This window comes from Peromyscus maniculatus, chromosome 22, assembly GCF_049852395.1.
Source record: "Peromyscus maniculatus bairdii isolate BWxNUB_F1_BW_parent chromosome 22, HU_Pman_BW_mat_3.1, whole genome shotgun sequence".
Classification (NCBI taxonomy): Eukaryota; Metazoa; Chordata; class Mammalia; order Rodentia; family Cricetidae; genus Peromyscus; species Peromyscus maniculatus.
The window spans coordinates 16,497,130-16,522,958 of record NC_134873.1 but is presented as its reverse complement, the minus strand read 5'-3'; the positions used below and the strand labels follow the sequence as shown (position 1 = coordinate 16,522,958).

At 41.5% G+C, this 25,829-nt stretch overlaps 2 protein-coding genes and 2 non-coding genes across 10 annotated transcripts in view; 2 read left to right on the top strand and 2 right to left on the bottom strand.

Annotated features, from left to right (window-relative positions):
* The window catches only part of Hadhb (hydroxyacyl-CoA dehydrogenase trifunctional multienzyme complex subunit beta), a 35,862-nt gene extending 14,579 nt beyond the window's left edge, over positions 1-21,283 (bottom strand). Inside the window, exons 1-7 of one of the 7 annotated variants that reach the window (XM_076559700.1) lie at positions 20,930-21,062; positions 13,776-13,832; positions 12,115-12,189; positions 11,985-12,026; positions 9,334-9,433; positions 6,940-6,984; positions 3,903-4,002 (exon numbers count right to left, since the gene is read on the bottom strand). In XM_076559700.1, the coding sequence (XP_076415815.1) occupies positions 3,903-4,002; positions 6,940-6,984; positions 9,334-9,433; positions 11,985-12,026; positions 12,115-12,181 (354 nt within the window). In that variant the 5' untranslated portion in view covers positions 12,182-12,189; positions 13,776-13,832; positions 20,930-21,062. Of the gene's footprint in view, positions 1-3,902; positions 4,003-6,939; positions 6,985-9,333; positions 9,434-11,984; positions 12,027-12,114; positions 12,190-13,775; positions 13,833-15,929; positions 16,115-16,974; positions 17,013-20,929; positions 21,063-21,088 lie in introns of those variants that run through there. The other 6 variants (XM_076559699.1, XM_006994277.4, XM_006994278.4 and 3 more) reach the window with 6 other exon arrangements.
* LOC121826107 (U6 spliceosomal RNA) lies at positions 8,319-8,425 on the top strand. Its single transcript, XR_006068424.1, has one exon. It is a non-coding gene; the product is annotated as a U6 spliceosomal RNA (small nuclear RNA).
* A 51-nt stretch (positions 21,284-21,334) lies between the features above and the next one.
* Positions 21,335-25,829, top strand: part of Hadha (hydroxyacyl-CoA dehydrogenase trifunctional multienzyme complex subunit alpha) — a 36,749-nt gene continuing 32,254 nt past the window's right edge. Inside the window, exon 1 of the mRNA XM_006994282.4 lies at positions 21,335-21,640. Within this exon, the coding sequence (XP_006994344.1) occupies positions 21,574-21,640 (67 nt within the window). The 5' untranslated portion in view covers positions 21,335-21,573. The remainder of the gene's footprint in view (positions 21,641-25,829) is intronic.
* Positions 25,175-25,246, bottom strand: Trnav-aac (transfer RNA valine (anticodon AAC)). The gene has a single exon. It is a non-coding gene; the product is annotated as a tRNA-Val (tRNA).

Sequence of the window (25,829 nt, the reverse complement as noted above, 5' to 3'; positions counted from 1 at the left end):
TCACTCAAATTGGTTTAATAAAACATTGATTGGCCAGTAGCCAGGCAGGACGTAGAGGTGGGGTGACCAAACTAAGGATGATGGGAAGGAGAAGTTCGGAGTTAGAGAGTCACTGATAAATGCAGAGAAGCAAGATGAGAATGTCATATTGAGAAAAGGCACCAAGTCACATGGCTAAACATAGATAAGAATTACGGGTTAATTTAAGTGTAAGAGCCAGTTAGTAATAAGCCTGAGCTACTGGCCAAGCATTTATAATTCATATTCAGCCTCTGAGTCTGTTATTTGGGACCGGGTGGTTAGGATAGGAAATGTCCGTTTATACTCTGAAGCTAGAACCATAACAGTAGAGCAAAAGCATGAAATGATTCTACAGAACTGACCATTAAAAACACAACAAAACCCTGACCATTCATAAAGATCCTATTCAGGTCCCCACCTGCTTTACACTCAGCTCTCTCAAATAGACATACTCCTGACATAAAGGCAAAGTAAAATTGGAAAACTTGCCAAATATAAAGTTGTTCAACTCAATAAAAAAAACTCTGGAGAACTGCCTGGCTCATAAGCAGAGCTCTGATGAATAAGGTTCAGGCCAGTCCATGACTACAACTGAAACTGTCCAGAACAATGACATAGAAAGTAACTCCAATCAGTGTAGCTTTAGGGGTCCTGAGAAAATTGAGGGCCTCCTAATTAATCTAATGAAACAGTGGCCTCTAATTTCATGACTCAGTCAAAGTCAAACATAAAACATGGACATCTATAATTGTTTTACACTGTTTGTTGGGAAAATTTATGTTGTCAAAACATTTCATTTTTGCTAATGTAAGGAATTTAGTAAGTACACCTAGAAAAAAATCTTTTTAATACTAAAGTTTTACTTTAGTGAAAAATGTTCCCAACTCCTCCCACCCTTATTATGAAATTACAGGGAATTATTTTTAGTAGTCTTTTTAGAAAGTATTTAATTATCATCAGAATACAAACCATATTCCGATATGGACTGTTGCAAATTCTAGGTTAAAAAGGCTCTGTGTCTCTTAGCCGATCTCTGCCTTTCTATTTACCCTGTGCTGGACACCACTTGCCATCTGTGGGAGCAGAAAGCTGCCACTTCTGTGTGACCAGTGTGACCTTATTCTGCTGTCTCCCAGGCAGGCCTGGGACTAAGTGCCTAAATGACTGTGCTAAAAACTACTTCCTGGTAACTGCAGGTCAACTTCTCAACCTAAACCAGTTGGAAAGGAAATCAGAAGCAGGTGTCAGGGGCAAAAGGAAAGACTCCACAGTGGGACAAGGGTAAGGGCACTCAGGTTGGAACAGCTTGATCCTCACAAGAGCCACTGTAGCACGTTACCCTTGGCCCCAGCTGACCCAAAGGACTGATGGATCTTTAAATAGAACTGGTAGCTGGTGACCCTTGTCCACATACTTCTATTTAAAGATGGACTCACTCTCAAGGCACCAATGAGAAAGGAAGAAGTTAAGTTGAAGGAGAAATACATTGAAGTCTTTCACAAAGTGAAGTTTGATAGGGGTACAAGGCCTTTTAGGATTTCATATTAATATTAGCACAGGTCCTAACGAAACTCTTTAGCTGGGTTTAGTTGGATTTTAAGTTCTACTACTTATTTTCATAACTGTCCCATCAACTCTATCTTTCTCCTTAGCCACAAAAATTACCTGGAGAGTCAGGCATGGTGGCTCACAACTTCAATCCCAGCACTCTGGAGGCAGAGGCAGGTAGATCTCTGTAAGCTTGAGGCCAGCCTGGTCTACATTGTAGTTTCAGGCTAGCCAGGACTTCATAAGTGAGACACTGTCTCAAAAAAGGAAATTATGTGGAGTACAACATGACTGATATTAGTATGAGGTTGAGGGAGAAACTTCCTCACGTCAATCAACAGGTGGGACATGCACACACATGTAACGCTTTCAGAAAAACTCATCATGGTTTTGGTTTAAGAAAAGAATAAAAATATAGAGAAAATCCAAACAGATTTAACATTTACTTCTTCAGTCTTATGAAAGTCACTTCATAGTCATGATACAGAAGTTGAAAACATAGGGTGAGCAGCTTGATGTCTTTATGCACCCATGAAATTCTTTTTATAAATTTCATAACATGGTTTTTAATGGACTAATAATACTTCATCATTATGTTGAATTATAATTTATTCAATCATTCTACAGTTGAACAAGATAAGAAGTCCTTCCCAGATTCACCCCTATATTCTATCCCACAAACTTGTCTTTTTTAAAATAACCCACTGGAACTCTTATTAGGTCTGTAAAATAATGTGAGGATGCAGAGGAAAAGCAAATCCTGTGGGAGAACAGAAATCTCTTCCTGCTCTCAGTTCTCTTCTGCCCACAACAGCACCCAGCTGGTCACTTCGTGAGCCTGTGCAGAGACTTGAGCTCTTGCAATATTTGTAAAAGTGTGACGAAAACAAATGCTTTTGATCTGCACATCTGCCCTTCTATCTTGGCTGACAATAGAAGTTATTATCCTCACAACTATAATAGACACAGAAGCACAGACAAGAAATAAGATAAATATGCTTGGAAGCCAACTTTATCCAAATAGTTGAAACAAAGCCCAGAAGACCAGTTTGAACTGTTCACTGTCAAATGCCTGTGGGATACTCAGACTAGCTCCAAGGCTGTCATTATTTCCATTGCCCAATAAACACTAGATGGATGTGTGCCAACTAGGGTAAAGGGAAACTTGTATGAAATAGCTACATAAAAAAAAAAAACAAAACCTGCCTACGTGTCAAGCTAGTCAAAGGTAGTAAATCATAGGCAAGGCTGCCTCTGACTGCAAAAACCAAATTATGAAACTGGCTACAAGATGTTAAAGTTTAATTAAAAGCCACGGTGGCTAAGAGTACAAAGAGGAACATCAGCCACACACTGCTATATTATTCCTCTAACACAAGACGCAGATAAATTAACATTTTCTAAACCCACTCAAATAATTTATCTGACTTATAGCAAAATGTGAATATATAATAATAGTACACATCATCTGATTTTTAGTTAAATACACATTTAGTTAATGGATTTTAAGAGTTTAACGACTTTAAAATGGTAAATTCTAGGTTGGGGACATATCTTAGTGGTAGAACACTTGTCTATCAAGTAAAAAGCCTTGGGTCTGATCTCTAGTGCCACACTTGTACACACACACACCAAGAAATAAATTAAAAAATATTACTTCAAATTTAAATTGATTTTTTTTGCCTCTTTTTTTGGGGGGTGGGGGTGGGATAGGGGAGGAGACGGTGTCTCACTATGTAGCCCTGGATGGCCTGAAACTCACAGATCTACTTGCTTCTGCCTTCTGAGTGCTGATATTAAAGTTGTATGTCACCAAGCCCAGATCTATTACTATTGTCTTGGAGACAAGGTCCTACTGCAGTCAGACTGAACTGGAACTTACTATATAGTTCAGTAGGAGCCGTGCGGTGGTGGTGCACGCCTTTAATCCCAGCACTCAGGAGGCAGAGCCAGGTGGATCTCTGTGAGTTCGAGGCTAGCCTGGGCTACCAAGAGAGTTCCAGCAAAGGCACAAAGCTACACAGGAAAACCCTGTCTTGAAAAAACCAAAATAAATAAATAAATAAATAAATACACACACACACACACACACACACATATATACACACACACATACATATATATACACACACATACATATATATACAGAGTGAGAGAGAGAGAGAGAGAGAGAGAGAGAGAGAGAGAGAGAGAGAGAGTGAGTGAGTGTTCAGTAGGTCTTGGACTTCATGGCAATCCTCCTACCTCAGCCTCACAAGAATAAATTACAAACATCAGCTGCTATGTCCCGCTTTATCAATCTCCTTAAACAATATAAATTTTGCTTTACTTACCTCTCTAGCCACATTGCTTGTTTTTACTTCCTGAATAACTGTACCAAAGATGATATAATCAACAACATCCTTTGGAACATTGGACCGATGCAACAAACCCCTAAAAGCAGAAATCCAAAGAAAAGAAACAGGTCATACATGAAGGTAGTGCCAGAGACCATCACATAAGACACTGCACATGTTTAAACAGGCAAGCCCTGGGTTGGAGTATAGGTCAGAGGGAGAGTGTTCACCTAGTACATACAAGGCCCTAGGTTTGATCCTAATCACCACAAAAATACAAAGATAAGCCCTTTTCTTTAAAAGGCCAGACACAAACATTTGGCAGCCTATCAAAGAGGAAATGAGTGACGAGTGATGTCAAGTCAATATTTGATGGTCACTTGGTAATGAGACATTAGAAGGAACAATCAGAAGCAACTTTGAGCAAGTTCAGAGTTAGCTCAGTGATAGAATACTTGCCTAGGAAGCACAAGACCCTGGGTTCAGTCCTCAGCTATGGCAGGGGTGGGGAGTAGTGGTGGAAGCTAGGCATGGTGGTAATGCATGTCTTTAATCCTAGAACTCAGGGAGGCAGAAGAAGGCAGATCTCTGTAAGTCTAAGTCCATTCTGGTCTACAAAGGGAGTTATAGGCCAGCCAGGGATACATATCAAGGTCTAGCCTCAATAAACAAACAAACATATAAATAAATAACAAATGAATAACTTGGGGCCCCGAAAAGTAGGCTTAGCAGGTAAAGCACTTGGTGCAAAATCTGGGATGATCCTAACTTGATAAAGGTAGGAGAGAAGTGACTGCTAAAAAGTTACCCTCTGACCTCTATGTGCACACTGTGGCACGTGCCTGTCTGAGCAAGCAAAAAATATACATAAAAAATAAACCAAAAATTAAAAAAGATTTTTAATAACAATAATGTTAGCTAATATCACCAGAAATCAGTACAAGAAGAGAGATAGATATAAAAGATCAAGTATAATTGTGGAAATGCTAGATTTTAACTATTAATATAAAAGCATAATTGAATAATATACATATATTTTTAGTTCTGAGAAGGAAAACAACAAGCAGAGTAACTCTCAAGTAGCAATGAGCATATCATAAATGCAGACTTGGGAGTTAATGCCCTTGCCTTGGAACAGGCATCCTGACAACAGGCCTATGATCCCAGCACTCAAGATGCTGAGGAAAAAGGACTGCCGTAAGTTTGAGGATAACTGGTGATGTATAGCAAAAGTCTGTCTGAAAACACACCAAAAATAAATACCATTCCCATTATAAAGATAAGAATTTACGGAGCCACATCAAAAATAGGAACACAAGTACACATTTGTCAAAACTCAAAAGTGAGTTATAAAAAATCTGTATGGAGTTCAAGGTGTAGTTCACTGGTAGAACATGTGCCCAGTATTCAAAAGTCCTTTGGGTTAGCACCCCCATCACTGAAATAAAGAAAAGAGGGGAGGGGAGGGGAGGGGAGGAGAGGGGAGGGAAGGGGAGGGTAGCAGAATAAAGAAGCAGGAGATGGAAGAAAATCATAAAGCTGCAATACAAGAACTCAAAGGAAGACAGGTCCAAGCACAGTTCACAGTGTCAAATGCAGAGCACAGAAAGGCCAAGAAAAGAATGTTGTATTTATGATCATGAAGTCCCCCAAGAGAAACTTAAAAGGAAACCACATAGAGATTTGGGAATGGAAATGATTATTATGTAACTAGGGAGAGTAAACAGTAAACAGAGAACAACGCTGTGGCAGGAAGACAAGAAAACTGAATGAGTGACAATGAGCACAAATGAACTAGGAAAAGACCTTGGGCTGCATGGAGACACTAAAGCAAAACATCATTGGATATGTAGACAGTGTCTTATGGAGACACAGCCATACTTTTTATGACCACACCAAAGTATTCATCCATCTCAATTTCATTTCAGTACATCTAATTTAAAATCTTTACTTGGTTTGCACATAAACCTTCAAGTTTGGGGCTTTTTTTTTTAATTTTTATCTATGTATATGAGTATTATTTGTGTATGAGTATTATTTGCCTCCATGTATGTAGATGAAGCAGGAGGATTGCCATGAACTTGAAGCCAGTTTGGCCTACATAATGAGTCCCAGGCCAGCCTGAGAATACTATAATAAACACCATCCACATCACCACCAAAATAAATATATATGTATGTGTGTGTGTGTGTGTGTGTGTGTGTGTGTGTGTGTGTGTGTGTGTGTATAGAGAGAGTCATGTCAAGATGCTATGTGCTAAGCTTGCAAAATTAAGATGCCTTCCAATCAAAGCTGTTCAATTTTTTTTTTTCTTTTTCTTTTCTTTTATTTTTTTCAAGACAAAGTCTCACTATGTAGCTCTGGCTGTCCTGGAATTCACTCTGTAGACCAGGCTGGCCTTGAACTCATGGAGATCCACCTGCCTCTGCCTCCGGATAGTTGGGTCAAAGGCATGCACCACTACACCTGGTTACTTCTTTTTTTTTGGTTTTCGAGACAGGGTTTCTCTGTAGCTGTTCAAATTTAACATATAAGATTAAAATAATATTTAATCTTATTGTGGCATACACCTTTAATCCCAGCAATTGAGAGGCAGAGGTAAAGAAATCCCTGAGTTCAAGCCCTGTCTGGTTTATAGTGAGTTTCAGAGTTTCAGGTCAGTCAGAGTTACATGGTAAAACCCTGTATTTAAAAAAAAAAAAAAAAAAAAAAAAAAAAACTTGTAAAAGCTAGTTAATATTGCTTCTTGCAGCCAGGTAGTGATGGCACACGCCTTTAATCCCAGCACTTAGGAGGTAGAGGCAGGTGGATCCCTGTGAGTTTGAGGCCAGCCTGGTCTACAGAGTAGTTCCAAGACAGCCAGGGCTACACAGAAAAACCTTGTCTCAAAAAACCAAAAAAGGAAAAAAAAATTGCTTCTTGCCATGTAAAGTTTAAGATATCCTAGACATGAAAGTTCTACAGAACACGCTACTTCAAATGCAAAAACCAGAAAAACATTTTCAATAAAGAACAGGAAACTTCATTTACTTACGAAAGTGCAGCTCTGGCCAAGTCATGTGGCATTAGGTCTTTATAGCTGGGAAAAGAAAACAAATAATTTAAACCAAAAGCCTAGAGTTTCAATAAATTTTAAGTTATTTTTGAAGTACATACAGATTATCTAATATACACTGATGAAAATGCAACTAACTTTACTCTCCAAGTCAGTCCATCAGTTCCAGTGAAGAAATAGTGTGACTTAAATAGTGTGACTGTCATCTTAAGAACCTGACAAGCCCTAAGCTCCTACAGAACTTGCTGAGTAGCTGCCAAATACATGTTCTAGCTGTGCATGGTGCTCTAGCCTATGATCCCAGCACCTGGGAGGCCAAGGCCGGAGGAGGAATGCGCACAAATTCCAGGCCAGACCAGCTACAGCAGGAGACCCTGTATCAAAAACACCAAACAACCGGGCATGGGTTAAAATTTCTTAAAACTAACCTTCTTTTGAGAGCTTTGGGGGAGGGAGGGAAGAGGCAGGGAATGACTACTTTTTTTTTTTTTTTTTTTTGCTTTTCCTGAGACAGGGGTTCTTCTCTATGTAGCGTGGAGCCTGTCCTGGATCTCACTCTGTAGCCCAGGCTGGCCTCGAACTCACTGAGATCCACCTGGCTCTGCCTCCCAAGTGCTGGGATTACAGGTGTGCGCCACCGCCGCCCGCTGCTCACCAGTTTTCCATGAACGTCCTTTTCCTGCTCCAGGGTCTAACCCACAGTGCCACGCAGCACCTGGTTGTTACTGTGATAGTTTCCCACTCTCTCACTGATGTTGATGACTCGGACACTTTTGACACCCGAGATTGGAGGCAAGCTGCTCTTCTCATTGTTTCCTATTGGGATGACTCATTACTGATGATGTCAACTTGAGCATTTGGTCCAGATGGTACCTGTCAGTTTTCTCAACTACAGAGCTACTACTTTCTGTTGGAGTCACTAAGCCCAGCCTTCCTGCTCTTCTCCCTCTTCTTCCTTCCACATTACACATGATGCTCTGCTTAAGTCTTTTTTTTACATTTGGTGCTGTGAGCTCAGACACTGGGGAAGTCATGGACAGCTTGTAGCAGTCCTGCTTTCCGGGATTGTACTTGTATCATCGGGTTTGGGAGCCAGCACTTTACCCACTGAGCATCTCACTAGTTCCTTTATGCCTTGCATTTTTACAATTTATTTATTTATTTATTTTTTTTTTTTTTTTTTTTTTTTTTTGGTTTTTTCGAGACAGGGTTTCTCTGTGTAGCTTTGCGCCTTTCCTGGAGCTCACTTGGTAGCCCAGGCTGGCCTCGAACTCACAAAGATCCGCCTGCCTCTGCCTCCCGAGTGCTGGGATTAAAGGCGTGCGCCACCACGCCCGGCTTTTACAATTTATTTTTATGTGCTCACTTCGGCAGCACATATACTAAAATTGGAATGACACAGAGAAGATTAGCATGGCCCCTGTGCAAGGATGACACAGAAATTCGTGAAGCGTTCCATATTTAAAAAAAAAATTATTTTTATTTGACATGCATTTGGCGCTTTGTTTGCATGTCTGTTTTTGATTCCATGAAACTGAAGTTACAGAGAGTTGTAAGCTGCTATGATGGCGCTGGGAATTGAACCTGGGTCCTCTCAAAGGGCAGCCAGTGCTCTTAACTACTGAGCCATCTGTCCAGCCTATGCCTTGCCTGTTAAAGGTAATGTATCTTCAAGATGTCAAATCTTCTATGTGAATATATAAGATAGGCCTCATTGTTTTTAAACTGGAGCCTAATATTCCTCAGTAAGTTTTTAATGTTAGAGACTGCCTATCCAAAAGAGAAATATTAACAAACTAACACAATCTAAACAGACAGAGCTAAGTGCTTGAACTTAATTAGTAGAGTTCATTCACAGCTTTTGTATAGATTGAATCTCACTTAGAGGATAGAAAAGCCTAAGGAAAGCAGCTGTTTGATTCTGAGAGATTATCAGAATTTCTGATGAGCTATGAGAGGCATGTGGACCAGCTGTGTCAGCTCCAAGTCTCATCATGTTCAGGACCGAAGCAGGAGGTTCTCAGCATTTCAGAATTTTCACAGGCCATCCTCAGCACAAACTGTGCCTACAGAAACAATGTTCCAGAAACAACGTTCCAGAAACGGAAAAAGACAGCCTTATTGGAAAAGATGCTATCTGGATCTACACTGGACTTTCAATCAGGGCTATTTCAGGCTAACACCATGGCAAGCTCATTTATGAGAAGGAATAAAATATCTTGCCACTATATATTACACTGATTTGACTTGTTCTATATGGACTTTATACAAGTACTCTCCCTATGGTCTCCCACTAATGGTATTGTTACCTACAAAGACTACTTCAAACAGTACCTTAAAGAGAAACGACGAACATGACCATTTCATACTTACGAAGTGCCTGACAGCAGAAAGGGAATGCGGACACCTTCCACCACCACGATATTCTTCACATTGGGTTTTGCTAAGGTCTTCTTTGACTTGGTCTGGACAGCTTTAAGATAAAGTTCAAGGAACTTTTAATTAAAATATATGAAATCATGGATAGGGAGGTAGCTCTAGTGGAGCACTTGCCTAGATACATTTTGTTATGCTTGCTCTCTTGCAGTCTCCTTTAAAAAGAGTTGTCCTGTTTATAGCCCCTGCCAATGGCACAGTCATACATGGTCATAACTCTAAATCCAAGGCACAAACTGATCAGATTCAGAGGGGGAATGCCAAGCCCACCAACAAATCAACAACGCAGTTGACTAGGATATATTAGCACCATTTTTTTCTACAACAAAACACTGGAGGCTGGACACTAAGGAATCTAAACTAACTTCATGGCGTATGCTGAGGTCAGGTGAAGGTCTACTTGGCTGGGTTATTACAAAGCTAAACATAGCACAGCAGGGAGAACATGTCTATGTGCAGAAGAGCACAAGTACACGGACGGTCTCATTTTAAAACCATCACTCTCAAAGGTTGATGCCTCATACCAATGGCCAAATTACTTTCCTTTCGAGGTCACTTTTTAAAAAAACAAAACAAGGGTTGGGGATTTAGCTCAGTGGTAGAGCACTTGCCTAGCAAGCACAAGGCCCTGGGTTCGGTCCTCAGCTCCAAAAAAACAAAACAAAAAAAAAAAAAAAAAAAAAAAAGAGGGTACTGTTACATATCAAATTCACAATGTAGCACAGGTTGGCCTCAAACTCTTAACACTACTACTACTTAAGCCTCTCCAGTGCTGGATTACAGGCGTGTGCCACCACATCCAGCTTAGGTACCATTTCTTAAAAGTTCTACTACCTCTCAGTATTACCACAAGGCCCAAATGTCCAGCTCATGACCTTTTCGGGTGTACACTCAGACTCCATAAACCATAGTAATTAGTTATTTGTGTCATCTGCAAACAAGTGATATAAACTGTGCCAGGCCAGATCCTCTTTGATAAGAATCCAAGTAAAGAAACATGGTAAGAAATACCCATTAGCAGAGGCTGAAAAGATGCCATAAAAAGAACCAAGACAACGGTAAACTGAAGTCACCTGCAAACTAGTTATGGGATAGCACAAACCCTGAGAGTAAAGAAAAGAACGAGTGAAAAAGACATACAGAGATGAGATGAAAGGCCAGGGAAAGGGCACAGAGAAACAAAAGTATAATCAAATCAGCCAAAATTTCCACCAGACACAGTTCATGAGATGACAGAACACCAATAAATCCTGTAACCCTTTGCTCCCATTTCTTCAAACAGCAACACTCAAACGACTGCTTGGCACAGGCACATGGCCCTTCCCTACCCTAAAACTGTTGGTCACATTCCTCTGCTTATCAGGTGTCTTTTTGTGCCGTTATCAACATCCGTGTTGACACAAATCACTTATGAGATACTCTTCGACACTGGGGACACAAAAAGGCTTAAGTCTCATGACTTTCAGAGCCTATCACATAGTTAGGAAGAAAAAAATAACACACCAAAAATGGCTACGGGACAACAGAGAATAGTCTAAACGCCTGAAAAATGACTTCTCTGTTGCCACCAGAATGATCTTCTACTACTTGGCAAGGGTCAGGTCTACGTGGGTGACTGTGCAAAGCAAAAGCCTGAGTGAACATTTAAATTAGGGGAAAGGTGACATAAGTCAGGAAGGGATTATCCTTTATTATTCTTTGTGGAGACAACAGAAATTTATATTCTGGTTAAAATTTAGAGGCTCTAGAAAAAGTACTTCTCTAGTTGAAATTAGGCAACAGATGTCTAAGAATACTGTGGAAAAATAATACCACCACAAACATACTGACTTTAGTTTACAAAGAGCTTTTGTTTGTTTGTTTGCTGTTGTTGCTGCTGTGGTGGTGGTAGGTTGAATACAGTGTGCTAGGCAAGTGCTCCACCATTGACCTGTATCTCCAAGCTCAAATTTGTTGTGATTTTGATCTTTTCCCCCTAGTGTAGGGTGGGAATTGACTCAGAGCCTTGAACATACTAGGTAGGAGCTCTATCACTGAGCTATATTCCCAGTGCTTAAAGAACTCAGAGATATGTTCACATCTATGTAAAGCTGACAATCATATTTTCCTTTTTAGAGAAGGAAACTAAAACATAGAGATGTCATTTCAAGGCCACACTAGCCAAAAAGTCACCTCTATTTCAGAAACAGGTCCTCTTGAAATGAGATAAGAAGATATTTAACGGAGAAGCCTACCACTAACTACAAATTGTAAACGTTAACATGGGGCTCACAATGGTTTCAAGACAGTGTGTAAATTAATCTTTTCCAGGACTGACAGCCAGAGGCTACAGAACCTGACCCAGCAAAGCTTGTGGGAACCTTCAGGACTCTCTAAGGCCAAGGCCCAGGAAGCAGCCTTCTCTTATCATCTTAAGCCCAAAGTAATGTTATTGATTGACTAGACAAATTATATTTGAAGGTAATACTGATACTCATGTTGATCATAAAAGGGGAAGAATTAACAAATGAGTTTGAGTTTCACTCAGAATTTACAAATACAGAATTCTAACATTTAATGGAGAAATATTTGTTTTAAAATTACTGTACCTGGGGCAGATCGTAGCTGGGAACAGCTCAGAGGTCTTACAGCTGGAAAACAAAGTGTGTATCATTTAATAACTATGCACAATGTTTATAAATCTAAACTTAAAGAAAAAGAAAGAAAAATTGAACTTACAAAATCTGAGGGCCCATTTTGATGTAGTAGAAAGGTTTTTAAAAGTGGAAGTCAAGATGGTAGTCATTCTGAAATCTACAAAGAAAAGAACAAAGTATGTCTTGGGTTACTTCAGCAATCTGTAGTGTACACAGTCTATGAACTCTAATGAGTTCATCCACAGCCACCATAAAATACCATTATCAACTATTCTTTTCTAGTAATATAACTATATTGACATAGCTTTGCCATTGTACAAACAACTATTCTAAACATTAATATCTATTTCTCACAATGAACAGTATATCCTTACTAAGAGATTAGGAAAGTAAAACAGGTTGAGTGACTTGCCTGAAGACCGACTACCAGGAAGTGGCAAAGCTTGAATATGAACCCAGGCAGTCTAGCCCTGGAGTTTGTGCCTTTCTTATTCAACCCAAAGCAGCAGAGACACTGCAGAGCATGCCCAGGAAATCATCAGAGTTATCCTCCTGATTTTGAAGGTTGTGTTCTGAATATGTAGAAGGCTTTACGGAATGTTGGTATTTGAATGGGATACATACTAAAATATTCAGAGATAGCGAAATACTATCAAGTCAGCAATTTATTTTCAACTGCTAATAGAAACACTTTTATTTTTATTTTATGTGTATGTGTGTTTTGCCTGTTTGTCTGTGCACTACATGTGTGCACTGCCCAGAGTCTAGAAGGAACAGTCAGGTCCTCTGGAACAGTGTTTATAGGTTGTTAGTCACCATACTGTATAGGCAGGACTAGCAGAGAGGAGAATTGAGAGAACAGGAAGGCGGAAGGAGTCACTGCCAGCCACCGCCATGACAAGCAGCATGTGAAGATGCCGGTAAGCCACGAGCCACGTGGCAAGGTATAGGTTTATGGAAATGGATTAATTTAAGCTATAAGAACAGTTAGCAAGAAGCCTGCCACGGCCATACAGTTTGTAAGCAATATAAGTCTCTGTGTTTACTTGGTTGGGTCTGAGCGACTGTGAGACTGGCGGATGACAAAGATTTGTTCTGACTGTGGGCAAGGCAGGAAAACTCTAGCTACAATACTGTGCTGGGAATCTCAACACTGAGCTATTTTTCTAGCCTCCTAGAAAAATTACTGTAGTACTATACTTCCAACTTTTTTTTAAGCATAATATTATACCAAAAATACTTTTTAAATTTGTAATATTTTAACTATACTGACAATGCCAACTTAGGGGGAAAGGTTAAAGTCCTAACAGTGAGTTCTTACAAATCAATATGAAGAAAACAGCAAATAAATGGGCACAAGGTATGAATAGATTGCTCATAAGAAAGGAAATACAGCCGGGCGGTGGTGGCGCACGCCTTTAATCCCAGCACTCGGGAGGCAGAGGCAGGTGGATCTCTGTGAGTTCAAGGCCAGCTTGGTCTACAGAGAGAGATCCAGGAAAGGCACAAAGTTACACAGAGAAACCCTGTCTCAAAAAAAAAAAAATAAAAAATAAAAAAATAAATAAATAAATAAATAAATAAATAAATAAAATAAAGAAAGGAAATACAAAGGGCTCTTCAATGTATGAAAAAGGAGGCTGGGGTGATGGCTCAGTCAGTAAAGTGCCTACCATACAAGTACAAGGAACTTGGTTCAGCTCCCCAGAACCCACATAAAAAGCCACAAAAAGCAGCACATGCCTATAACCCCAGCCTTGGGCCAGGGCAGAGACTGGAGGTCCCCTGAAGCTTGCTAACCTGATCAGTAAAAGTTCATGTTCAGAGACTGTCTCAAAAAGTAAAGGTGAAAAGAGATAAAGACACCCAACATCAACCTGCATGCACACAAGGCCACAAACAGAGACACACCACAAAACACACACACACACACACACACACACACACACACACACACACACACACACACGGGGGGGGGGGGTGGTGGCTTTCTCTGCTCTAGTCATAATAGGATTCAGATTAAAACCACAGAGATATAATTATCTGTTAAATTAGCAAAAGTCCAAAGGTTTGATCTATACTGTGTGGGCAGACATGTACAAACACTCATTGTACCAAGGCTGTGAACTGGTGCAAACTCTATGCTGGGTAGTTTGGAATTACCTTCCAACACTGTATGTTCACTAAACTTTTGCTCTAACAATTCCACTTGCATGGACTTATATGACAGACCTGTACTGATTGTCACTGTAATAAAAAAAGATTATAATAACAACAAATAGGGAATTGGTTAAGTAAGCCATACCACAGCAACCAGCGCAGTGCTGTATAAGAAAATAAGAGCTGGAGAGATGGCTCAAAGGTTAAGAACACTTGCTGTTCTTCCAGAGGATCTGGAAGCTCACAACAGTCTGTAACTCCAGTCCCAGGATACCCAACACTCTCTTCTGTCCTCTGCAAACATCAGGAGCATAGTCTTGTATAGACAAACATGCAGACAAAATACCCATATACATAAAAATAAGTTTTGGTTTGTGTGTATTGCATGCTATCACCTATTAAAAGAGGGAAAATATTTATGTCTCTTTAAATAACATTAAAATACACCTAGAGTACAATGTTAAAAACAATTGTTAGGCAGGGCATGGTGGCACATGTCTTTAATCCTGGCAGAGGTAGATTTCTGTAAGTTCAAGGGCAGTCTGGTCTACATATTGAGTTCCTAATCAGCCAGGGCTACATAGTGAGATGCTATCACAAAAACAAAGAAATAATTGTCAGGATGGGGCTAGAGAGATGACTTCTCTGTTAAGAGTGCTTGCTGCTCTTACAGAGGACCTGCGTTTGGTTACTAAAACCTACATCGTGGCTCACAATCATTCATATCTCCAGTTCTGACCTCCTCTCTGACCTCCATGGGCACCAGGTGGAGCACAAACATTCATGCAGGCAAACACACACAGAAAACTAAAAGGAATTTAAAAAATAATAATTGTTAGGGGCTGGTGAGATGGCTTAGCAGGTAAAGGTGCTCGCCATCAAGCATGAGGACCTGGGTTTGATCCTCAGGACTGGTATGATGGAAGGAGAGAACCAATTCCTCCAGGGAGCAGAGGAAGCCCTGAGTGAGTAGTGTCCTAAAATGAATGTGTTGACGTCAACACAGCCATGCCAAAGGCTCTAATGCCTTAGCCCCACAAGAATGGGGGAGGCTCAGAGGATGCAAAGCTTTCCTTGGGGCAGGTGGTGAGGAGGAGTCCAAGTGCAATGAAGTGACCAGAGGGTACAAAAACTAGGAACCGCAGCTTCCTCTCCTGGATGTTTACAGCCCGGGACAATTTTGCCAACAGAAACCTCCTACAGATACCTCCTTCGCAGACAAGCCAACCCCTCCCCCTGTGCTGTACATACTAGACATGATGAGGTTCCAAGTTCTAGTGGTAGATGTCACTCCAGAGGTGTGCACACCCCACCTGACCCCAGCTTTTCCTTACACGCCTGTCATTTCTTCAGTGTTTGTCCTTTCTTCCTTCCCTCACTGCCCCTAGACAGGGTTCCAGATCCCAAGCTGCACACAGGTTCCAGGATCACAGCAAACTCCTACAAGACGTCTTCTGACTTCCACATGAGTGTCATGGGCCTCCCGCCAAATAAATATTAATAAAAAATAGTAATTGTTAGCTGGGGTGTGGTGAGCACGGACCACAGCACACATGTAGAGGTCACTGGACGACCTGTGGGAGTTAGAGCTTTCCTTCTACCAAGAGGGTCCGTGATTCAAGTCAGGTCCTCTGGCTTGGTGGCAGGAGCTTTTACCCATGGAGCCACCTCACTGACTCACCTCACTGTCTTACTTTTTAAACATGTTTTTACTTAAAAAGTAAATAAGAAACTTACGGTTCCCAAGGATGGCTGTAGTGGCCAGCCGCCAGCCTCTAAGCTGACCTCAGTATCCTTCTCCTGGCTTTGGTAACTGTGTGACTGCCTCCCCCACTGCACTGCTCTATGTCAGAAGGGATGCATGGCTTCTGAAACCAAGCTAGGAGAAATAGTGCAGTTTCTGTCTTCATCTCTCAGATCACTCCCAGTGAAGCCAGCTGGAAAATCGCTGGCTTTTTGGAGAGGCCTGTATACTGATGCTTCCTGCCAATGGCCATGTGAGTGAGCTTGGAAGCTGATCCTCTGGCACAGAAAAGCCTTCAGATGACTACCACCCATCCAACGTGCTGACGACAACCTCCTAAGAAACTCCAAAGTCATAACAACCCTGCCAAGTAGCCCAGATTCTTGACCCTCATAAATCATATGACAATATCTTATGACAAGCATACCTAAAGATGTAAGATTTCATAATATAATATATAATAGAGTGTTTAAAGTAAATGGAGGAAAGATGGTTTGATCAATATATTTACTGGGAAATGACTAATCACTTGAAAAAAAATAAGGTCCATCCATAGCTCACAGCATAAATTTTTTTAAAATGTCATGTAGATAAAAGATCTAAAAACATTTAAAAATATAAAAATACCAGAGTTCGGCAAGATGGCACATGCCTTTAATCCCAGCACTTTGAGTAGAGGCAGGCAGATCTCTATGATTTTGAAGTCAGCCTGGTCTACACAGTAAGTTCTAGGCCAGCCAGAGCTACATAGTGAGACTCTGTCTCAAAACAAAAAGATCAGAGAATGTGTGTGTGCATGTGTGTGTACACGGAGTGGAGGTCAGAGGTCAATCACTTCTTCACCTTACTTTCTGAGATACGGTCTCTCATTAAAGCTTGCGTTAGTCAATTAATTGGTTGGTCTGGCTGGACAGTGATCCCTGGATTCTCTTCTCTCCACTAGCGCTATGATTACAGATCCACAAAGCTACATATCCAGCTTCTTTTACCCCAGCTTATGGGGACTCAGTTTTCATGCTTGCCCAGCAAACACTTTACCTATTAGATGAAGCCACCTCCCATTAGATGAGGAAGATCTAGAAGCCATAAATCAAGAGTTAATATATCTGATTACTAAAGTATTTGAAACCTACACACAATTAAAAAAATACTAAAATTGAGTTTAAAAAGCAAAGAATACATTTAGAGAAAAATCTGAAACATATAAAGCAAAAAAGGGCTAGTACAATCCATAAAGAGCTTGTTTCAAATTTAAAGGGACAACATCTGTAATTTTTTAATCTATATTTTGCTCTAGCATGCATTTCTATACTATGCAGTGGTTAGTGAGGTTTGCATGGGATTGAACCAATCAGAGTAATCTTATTTGCTACAGGGATTAAAGGTTCAGGTGACCAGGCCTACTCAGCACCGCTCCTTGACCATGGATACTAATGTAGGGCTGGTTTACTCAGTCTAATCCTCAAGTTCTCTGCCTGCAGTTCTCAAGCATGTCCTTCCTTCTGCCATGGCTGTAGCTTTGCAAGTATTAACAATGCCACCTAAGGGCAAAGCCAACACCAGAAGAAGACAGAACTGAAAAGTTTATGAAAAAACAAAACAAAAACAAAAACAAAACAGTAGCCCTGGTCAGATTCTATCTGAAACCCACTCACTGATGGTCCAGGAGCTAATAAATGCCCAAATTTAATTGAATTTTCTATTATTTGCAACCAAATAGGCTCCTATCTGCTATGGAGACCACAAGTAAAAATGAACAAATAAGCAGTTCACATAAGAAATTAAATGTCAGGGCCTTAAAGTACAGCTCAAAGGCAGAGCTTTGTCTATTACGTACCCTGTGTTTGATCCCCAGCAGCAATCAATCAATAGAATTAAAAGAGTCACACTAACAAAAAAGAAATCTTTAAAGATGTTTTTTACTTTTTAGTTATGTGTTTGCATCTCTGTGAGTGTATGCCACATATGTTTGAGTGCCCATGGAAGCTAGAAGGTGGTATTCAAGACCATGGAACTGAAGCTACAGGTGGTTGTGAGCTGCCCATCATGGGTGCTGGGACTCCAACTTGGATCCTCTGCCAAGTGCAGCAAGTGCTCTTAACTGCCGAGCCCCCCTCTCCAGCCCCCAAAAATACCTTTTAAAATGTGTTTTAAAGCAAGCCAATGGCTAAATTCCATCTCCAGCAGGGGGGATACATAAAAACCAGCCAGACATAGTGCATGGAACTGAAGTACATAGTGAGCCCATCTCAAAGAAATAAATAAAATATAAAGCAAGACACAATTCTGGGATTATCAGACAAATGAAAACTAAATATATGGTTGTGATAAGAACCAGTCTAACTAGATTGGCTTTCCAATACACTAGCTGATACAAGTATAAATTGCTAAGGCCTTTTTCTAGTTATCAAAATGCAAACAGTAATTTTAAATTTTATTTTGAGACAAGGTCTGACTTTGTTATCCTAGGCTGGCCAAAAACTCATAATCTTCCTAAATTAATCAGCCTTCTAGGTGCTAGGTTTACAGGCATATGTTACCAGTCAAAAAGCAAATTGTCTATTTTTGGTTCTTATTTTTAGTTTTTTTAGACAGGGTCTAAGTGTGCAGCCTTGGCTGGACTGATATTTATTATATAACCCAGGGTGGCCTTGAACCTACTGCCTACTGAGTACTAGGATTACAGGCATATTCTACCACTGAATTCCTGAGTCCAATAATTCCTCTAATTGATCTCTATAGGAATACTCAAAATGCTCGTTATAGTATTACTTATAGTTGGAACTAACCTAAATGGGAATTGACAGAAATAGTTGTATCATAAATCCATCATGAATATTCAGCAGTTTGGGAGAAAATGAAGCAAGATATACAAGTATGTACTGACAATAAAAGATGTTCATAATATGTATTAAGTGAAAATGCAACTAAAGACTTACTATAAGATTATACAGCCAGGCACGGTGGTAAACACCTTTAATCCCAGCACTCAAGAGGTAGAGGAAAACAGATCTCTATAAGTTTGAGGCCAGTTTGGTCTAAAGAGTGAGTTCCAGGACAGTCAGAACTACATAATAGAGACTGTCTAAAAAAACAAAACTATACTATCTTATGGGACGGTAGGTAAAGCATAAAAAAAACGAAATGAGGCGGGCAGTGGTGGCACACGCCTTTAGTCCCAGCACTTGGGAGGCAAGGCCAGGTGGATCTCTGTGGGTTTGAGGCCAGCCTGGTCTACAGAGTGAGATTCAGGACAGGCACCAAACTACACAGAGAAATCCCGTCTCAAAAAACAAACAAACAAAGCAAGATGGGGTGACTTAACAGTTACTATAACATCGAAGTTAAGAACAGACTCCAAGGTCTAAGTCCACATCCTAGCTGCACCCTAGCTGTAGGACCTTCCACAAGTTGCTCAATGTTTCTGTTTAGGGACCTTCAGTAAAATGTAGACAATTTTAGAGTTGTTGAGATAATTAAATACACAGCTAGATACAGGTACATGTTGCCTGATCTCTGGTAAGGCTTATTTATGTGTTTGCTATTAGTGGGTGATGACATAAATATACATAGCTCTCCTCTAAGCCTTTAAACTAAAGTGCAGAGGATCAAAAAAAACACTTTTTATTTGATGGGATCTATAATTTCACTGATGATGCAGGGGACAAAAAAGTGCTTTAAATCAGGCATTAGCAAAATACAACCCAAATGCCTCAATAAAGGGATTTTTTTTTTCTTTACATTTTTTTTTAAGTACCAACCGTGAAGCTAGGAAACATATTGAGCAAGCTCTCTACCATCGAGACACATTCCTAGCCCATTTTTACATTTTTCAAAGAGTTGCAAAAGGGTGTGTGTGGATGTGAGTGTGTGTGGGGGGCAGTTGAGTTTGTGTTTAATATGCGCAAGGGTCTGGGTTCCATGCCCGGCACAGCAATAAATAAATAAATAAATAAATAAATAAATAAATAAATAAATAAATAAATAAATAAATAAATAAATAAATAAATAATCAAAGAGCTGCCAGCAACACAGAAGAAAGACTATGGCAGAGCACAAAGTGGGCTCACAAAACTGAAACTACTTCCTGGGTGGCCCTTTACAAAAAGTTTCCCACCACTGATGTAAATAAATGTCATATGAAATTAGGTGCAGTAGAGCGAATTATCTGGGCAGAAGGACTCCTTTTTGCAATTTACTCCGAAGTGGTCGTCTAGTTTTCAGCTTAAAGTATTCTTGCTGGTGCAGGACTTGGTCTGGCTTGAGCTTTAAAACAGAAAGCTCCCTTCTTTCTTACCACAGCCATTTCATGTTTCCTCTCTTGCGGAATAATCGGTTAGCTAGTGAGTACCATTTCTGTTTGAATCCCGGGCTTACCACAAAGAAGGAAGTTTATATAATCTTTCTGAGCCTGTCAAATCACCGAAAGTGCAAAGGATCGAGACGTGGGGATAGGGGGTATTAAACAAAAAACCGGGAAGCTGACTTGACTTTCTTTTGAACCCAATCCGTTTACTTCAGCACCATCTTTCCGGCACCAAAGCAAACAACACACCCCACAGGCAGGCGACGTGAAGGGCTTTTCAATTAGAAGCAGAAGGGCTCTAAGTCTAGTTCTCCCACCTGTGGCTACCAGTGCACACACTCGGATTCAACGACTACGGCCACTCTCTACTCGGCTACTTCGGCGGGGATGCCCACCCAGGTGACCGCCGGGTTTAGAAAATGGGTTAGAAAATGCCCCGTGAATCCTGATTCACCAAGCAGGCTGGAGGTCTGCCTCGCCTCCTTCCACACCCGAGGCCATCCCCACGGCCGCGGGACCCGCCTAGACGGGTACAGCGGGGGAGAACGACAACGCTCTGCCACCGCCCAGCGTTACACACACACACACACACACACACACACACACACACACACACACACACACACACACACACACACACACACACACACACACACACACACACACACACGCAAACAGTTCGTAAACCTGCTGCGATAAGCGGAGACAAGGCGACACCGCCGCGGCGAGCGACGCCAGAAGGCGACCCGCCGCCCGTCTGGAGTCGGTTGGCACCGGAGGAGGCCTGGACTCCGCAGCCTGCCCGGCTCCCGGGACAGGAGAAGGGAAGGGAAGGACCGCGGGTACCGGCGACAGGAGTCGGGCGGGAAGTGGGGGGGACCTGTCTGCGGAGAAAGTCAGACGCAGGCCGAATCGCGCGCCGCCCCCGCCGCACCTCAGAGACCGCGCAAGCCGCCGCTCCCAGCAAGGTCAAGTCCAGAATGACAAGCGCCCGCCCTGGCCGAGAGGCGGTTCCCGTTCCGCAAGGACCCCCCCGCCGCCCGCCCGCGAGCCCCGCGGCCTTGCGGGCTGCCCGCTGAGCGCCTGACTAGAAAGTCAGACACCCCGCCCCGTCCTCGGAGGTCCTCGGTCTTCCCTCAGAGGAAATCATCCTTTCGGCCCGGTTAGTTGGGAGCAAGAGGGGAGGGGGAAGGACCGGCGACACTCAAGAGTCTACGTTTTAGTAAGGCAGTACATCGGGCGCCCTGCCGGACAGGCTGAGAAAAGAAAAGTCCTCGTCTCCGTTGCCCCCCGCTAGAAGCGAGCTCTACTTTCGTCCTCTCCTGCTCAAGATGGTGGCGTCCCGGGCAATTGGCAGCCTCAGTCGCTTCTCGGCCTCCAGGATCCTCCGCTCCAGAGGTGAGCCTGGCTGAGGGCTCGGGAGAGTCTCGGAGTGCCCGCAGGAACTGGGGCGGCGGGTGGCAGCGTTTGCCCCTCGCTGTCTCCTCCCCACCCCTCTCCCGGGACCCCTGGAAACGGTGGTTACTGTCCCGGGACCCCATTTCCTGTGTCCTTACGAAGGGATTGTCACTCGCTCTCGCCCGACTCCGGCGGTGTCGGGCTCTCCCTAACTTTCCCGAGTCCTTTCCACTCACTCTGGCACTTGGCGCGGGTCTCTCTGCGGTAGCCCTGCGCTCACGCCCCTCTTGCTCTTCCTTAACGATTGTCTTGGCCCCGCTAGATCGGGAGGGCTGAGACCCATTCTGTCGCCTCTCTGAGGCTCCGCCGCACCTTGGTCGCCTTAAGAGATACCTGTCAAGCTTCTCGGTGGCATTGACTAGCCTTACAGATCGCTGCCACTACCTGATCTCTACGGTCAAAACCATTTTTGCAGAGAGCTTGGCACTTTTCAATAATCCTGGTGTGAACGTATAGAAGATTGAGACCGGAGGTTCTCCAGTTTAGGGGAAGAAATATTTTTAAAATACTAGAAAAACCTGATTTTTTTTTTAGGAACGAAATGTTAGATTATTTTAAGAATTATTTCTAATCTTGTTTCAGCCGATGCAGAGTCAGGCTCTATGAACTTGCATTCCTCTTCGTCAGACTGGTAGTGAAAGGGTTAAAGGGGTGGAGGTAGAAAACGGTCTTTCCCCAGCCATCCCAAACCTGTAAGGGCTAATGGAACTTGAACTTATTACGTATCATCCTTGATACCAGCTACCTTGAGACTTTCATTTGTAATATGAATTCACTTTAAATTCCCTCACAAAAGTGTACAAGTGTAATTTACTTTTTCTTACCTCTCAAGACATTTAATTAAGTGAATTCATTTAATTTTTTTTCTAATTTTTTTTAACAGCTAAAACTACCACCACACTACAAAAAAAAAATAAAAATAAAAATAAAAATAAAAAAAAAATAAAAAAAAAAAGTGAAATGGGCCCGGACATAGTGGTTCTCACTTTTAATCTTAGGTGGATCTTGGAGTGTGTGGCCTCTCTGGTCTACATGGTGAGTTCCAGGCCAGTCAGAGCTACATAGTGAGACCCTGTCTTTAAAAAAAAAAAAAAGAAAGAAAGAAAGAAAGAAAAGAAAAGAAAAGAAAGAAATGACGTTACAGTTGGGAAGGGATTAAGAAAAAAGCATTGTTATCTTTATGTCTTCTGTTTGCACGTGGTTGCATTTCCTTGCCGTTTATATTTTTCCCTTAACACGTTTTTAACAGTTTTAGGGAGAAAAATCATATGTGCTCCTCCATTCGTTGTAAGGTATTTTTATGGATTGGCAGCTGGTCTAACCCTGGAGTGATGATCAGGTCACATGTTTTCTAGTCAGTAGCTAGCTGTGTGACTTTGGCCAAGTGCTTTAATCTAAATGGGCTTTCTCGTCTGTAAAATGAATGAGAGATGTTTTCTTTGGCAGGAGAAGGATGGAGCAATTAAAGGCATTAAATATGGACTCTGACTTCTGGGTTGAATCTGTCTCTTACCTTCTGGTGACCTTGGGAATTAATTTCAACATCTTTTTCTCATTGGTAAAATGGAGTCAATTACATGTTAAGTCTAAAGAAGTTACATTAGGTATAAAACAGCTTATGAGAATAAGTTCTCAATAAATGTTATTGATTTTTCAGCCCTTGGAAGTAATGATTGTATATAGATGAGAACTTTTAAAGTAATTTATCCATTTTACATAGGTGATGAAAAGCTAACAGCCAGATTTTTCTATCTTTCTACATAGAAACATACATGTTAATATATAAATTGTATTATGTTTTCATGATGAAAGTGTAGTCAGTTATAACTACAGTTTATTTTAATAGCAGCTTATACACTTTGAAAAAATATGTAAAAAGTCAGTTTTAAATGGCACACCGGATTTGCCATTTAGAGTCTAGACTCCACAGGTCTGTCCTTGACCCTGAGGGTGTGTGCAGGCATTGCCAAATGCCCAGTGAACTATGGCATTTCCTGGGAAAAGAGTAAACCTTCCAATTATTGAAGTTTTAGGACATTCTAATCAAATAAAAACTCACAAATTGACCTTCATATCCGTTTAATTCCTCCTTTTCTAATTCCCAAGTATGTAAGTGGTAGAAGAATTTGACAGGGAATGAAAGTCGGTTAGTAGATATTGTGGTGTTTTGAATCTGACTCTCGCTTCTTTAATCCATCCCATCCCTTGTCCCAGGGTTGGATTTTGAAAAAGCTGTAAATTGCTATGAACTAAAGTAACATTTTCATAATTATGTCAACATAATCCAACTCTTTCCACTGATTATAGTTTTATGTGATCTTGTAGCTATTTTCTGGAGTTACATATGAAGGTGATTGAAAAGTAGGACAAAGGTTTCACTTTTGCTGGCACGGAGAATGTAGGCTAAAGTTCACCGGCGGCTGTAGCGTAGGCTTTGCTGTTGGGCGTGGGATGAGGCTGGTTTCCAGAAGCAAAGTTACTGTGGACTTCAGCTCCACTCAGTTGACTGTGGTTAGGATTTTTTTCTACATGTCTGTGCATTTACTGGTCTTTCTCTTTGCTTTTTGTCTCTGTTGATTTAGAAGAGGTTTTGTGTAAGTGTGTGGGAGTGTGTTTACCCCAAAGAGAGGTTAGTCCACAAGAATGAAAATGGCTTAACCAATAGGCTAATGAGCACCAACTCTTTTTATAATAGTGTGTGTGTGTGTGTGTGTGTGTGTGTGTGTGTGTGTGTGTGTGTGTGTGTTTAATTTAAAAAATTTTTTTAGAGACAAGATCTCACTCAATAGATCTGGCTGGTCTGGAACTCTTAGTGATCTGCCTACCTCTGCCTCCCTGAGGTGTGCGTGTGCTACCACACCCAGCTTGCAACATCAACCTTTAAAGCACAAATATTTGGTTTTTAAGATAGTGACTCTGCTGCCCTGAGCGATGGCAGGTACCTGTGGTCCCAGCATCCCACGGAGGCAGAAGGACCACAAGTTGTAGCCAGGCTGGCTGCCTAGCAGTATCTCACCTCAGAATGAAGTTGCAGCCCTGGTGCTTTTGTAGGGTGTTGTTTTGGTTTGGAGGTTGGTTTGTTCTGGCTGGTTAGTTTTCTTTGTTGGTTTTGGGTTTGCTTCAGCGTTTGTATCCTGTCACTCCTGTCCTTGCTTTCCTACCTCTTCCCTCCCTGCCTGTACTCTGTTAGTCCATTCTTTTTTTTTTTTTTTTTTTTTTTTTTTTTTTTTTGGTTTTTCGAGACAGGGTTTCTCTGTGTAGCTTTGTGCCTTTCCTGGAACTCACTTGGTAGCCCAGGCTGGCCTCGAACTCACAGAGATCCGCCTGGCTCTGCCTCCCGAGTGCTGGGATTAAAGGCGTGCGCCACCACCGCCCAGCAGCTGTTAGTCCATTCTTATGCCAATGCACTTCATTCCTGGTTAGATTACCCATGCCATGCTCCTTTACCATAGAATTTCTGCTTTACAGTTTGTTTTTCGGAACCAGGTCTTGAACCTAGGTCCTTGTGCATGTTAGGCAAACGCTCTACCACTGAGCTATTTTCAACTCTTCATTTATGTCCCCTGAAGCTGACTCAATACCATATCCTCTGCTGCCCTGGAAGGCAAGTTCCACCAAGAAAGACTTTTTACTTTTTTTTTTTTTTTTTTTTAATTTATTTATTACATTTACAGTGTTCTGCCTGCATGGATCCCTGCAGGCCACATGTGGGCACCAGATCTCATTACAGATGGTTGTGAGCCACCATGTGGTTGCTGGGAATTGAACTCAGGACCTCTGGAAGAGCAGCGAGTGCTCTTAACGGCTGAGCCATCTCTCCAGCCCTAAGACCTTTTACTTTTACTTGTTACCCCAGTGTCCTAGAAAGCTGTGTGACGTGTCAGGTTACTGTAAAAACTTTTGTTGAGTAATGACTGAAATTATATTAGAAGAGATTTGTTATAACTTGGTTTGCAAATGCAGCAATGAGAACACTAAATAATAAAGACCAAAATGCAGGCAGGGAAGAGGAGGATTATACAGTTGAAATCTGAAGGTGAGGTTCTGTGGGGAAGCTTAGAGCCATGTACATTTTGTTGAAGATCAGAACTAATATTAAGAAAGAAGTAACTAATTGTTGATACTACTT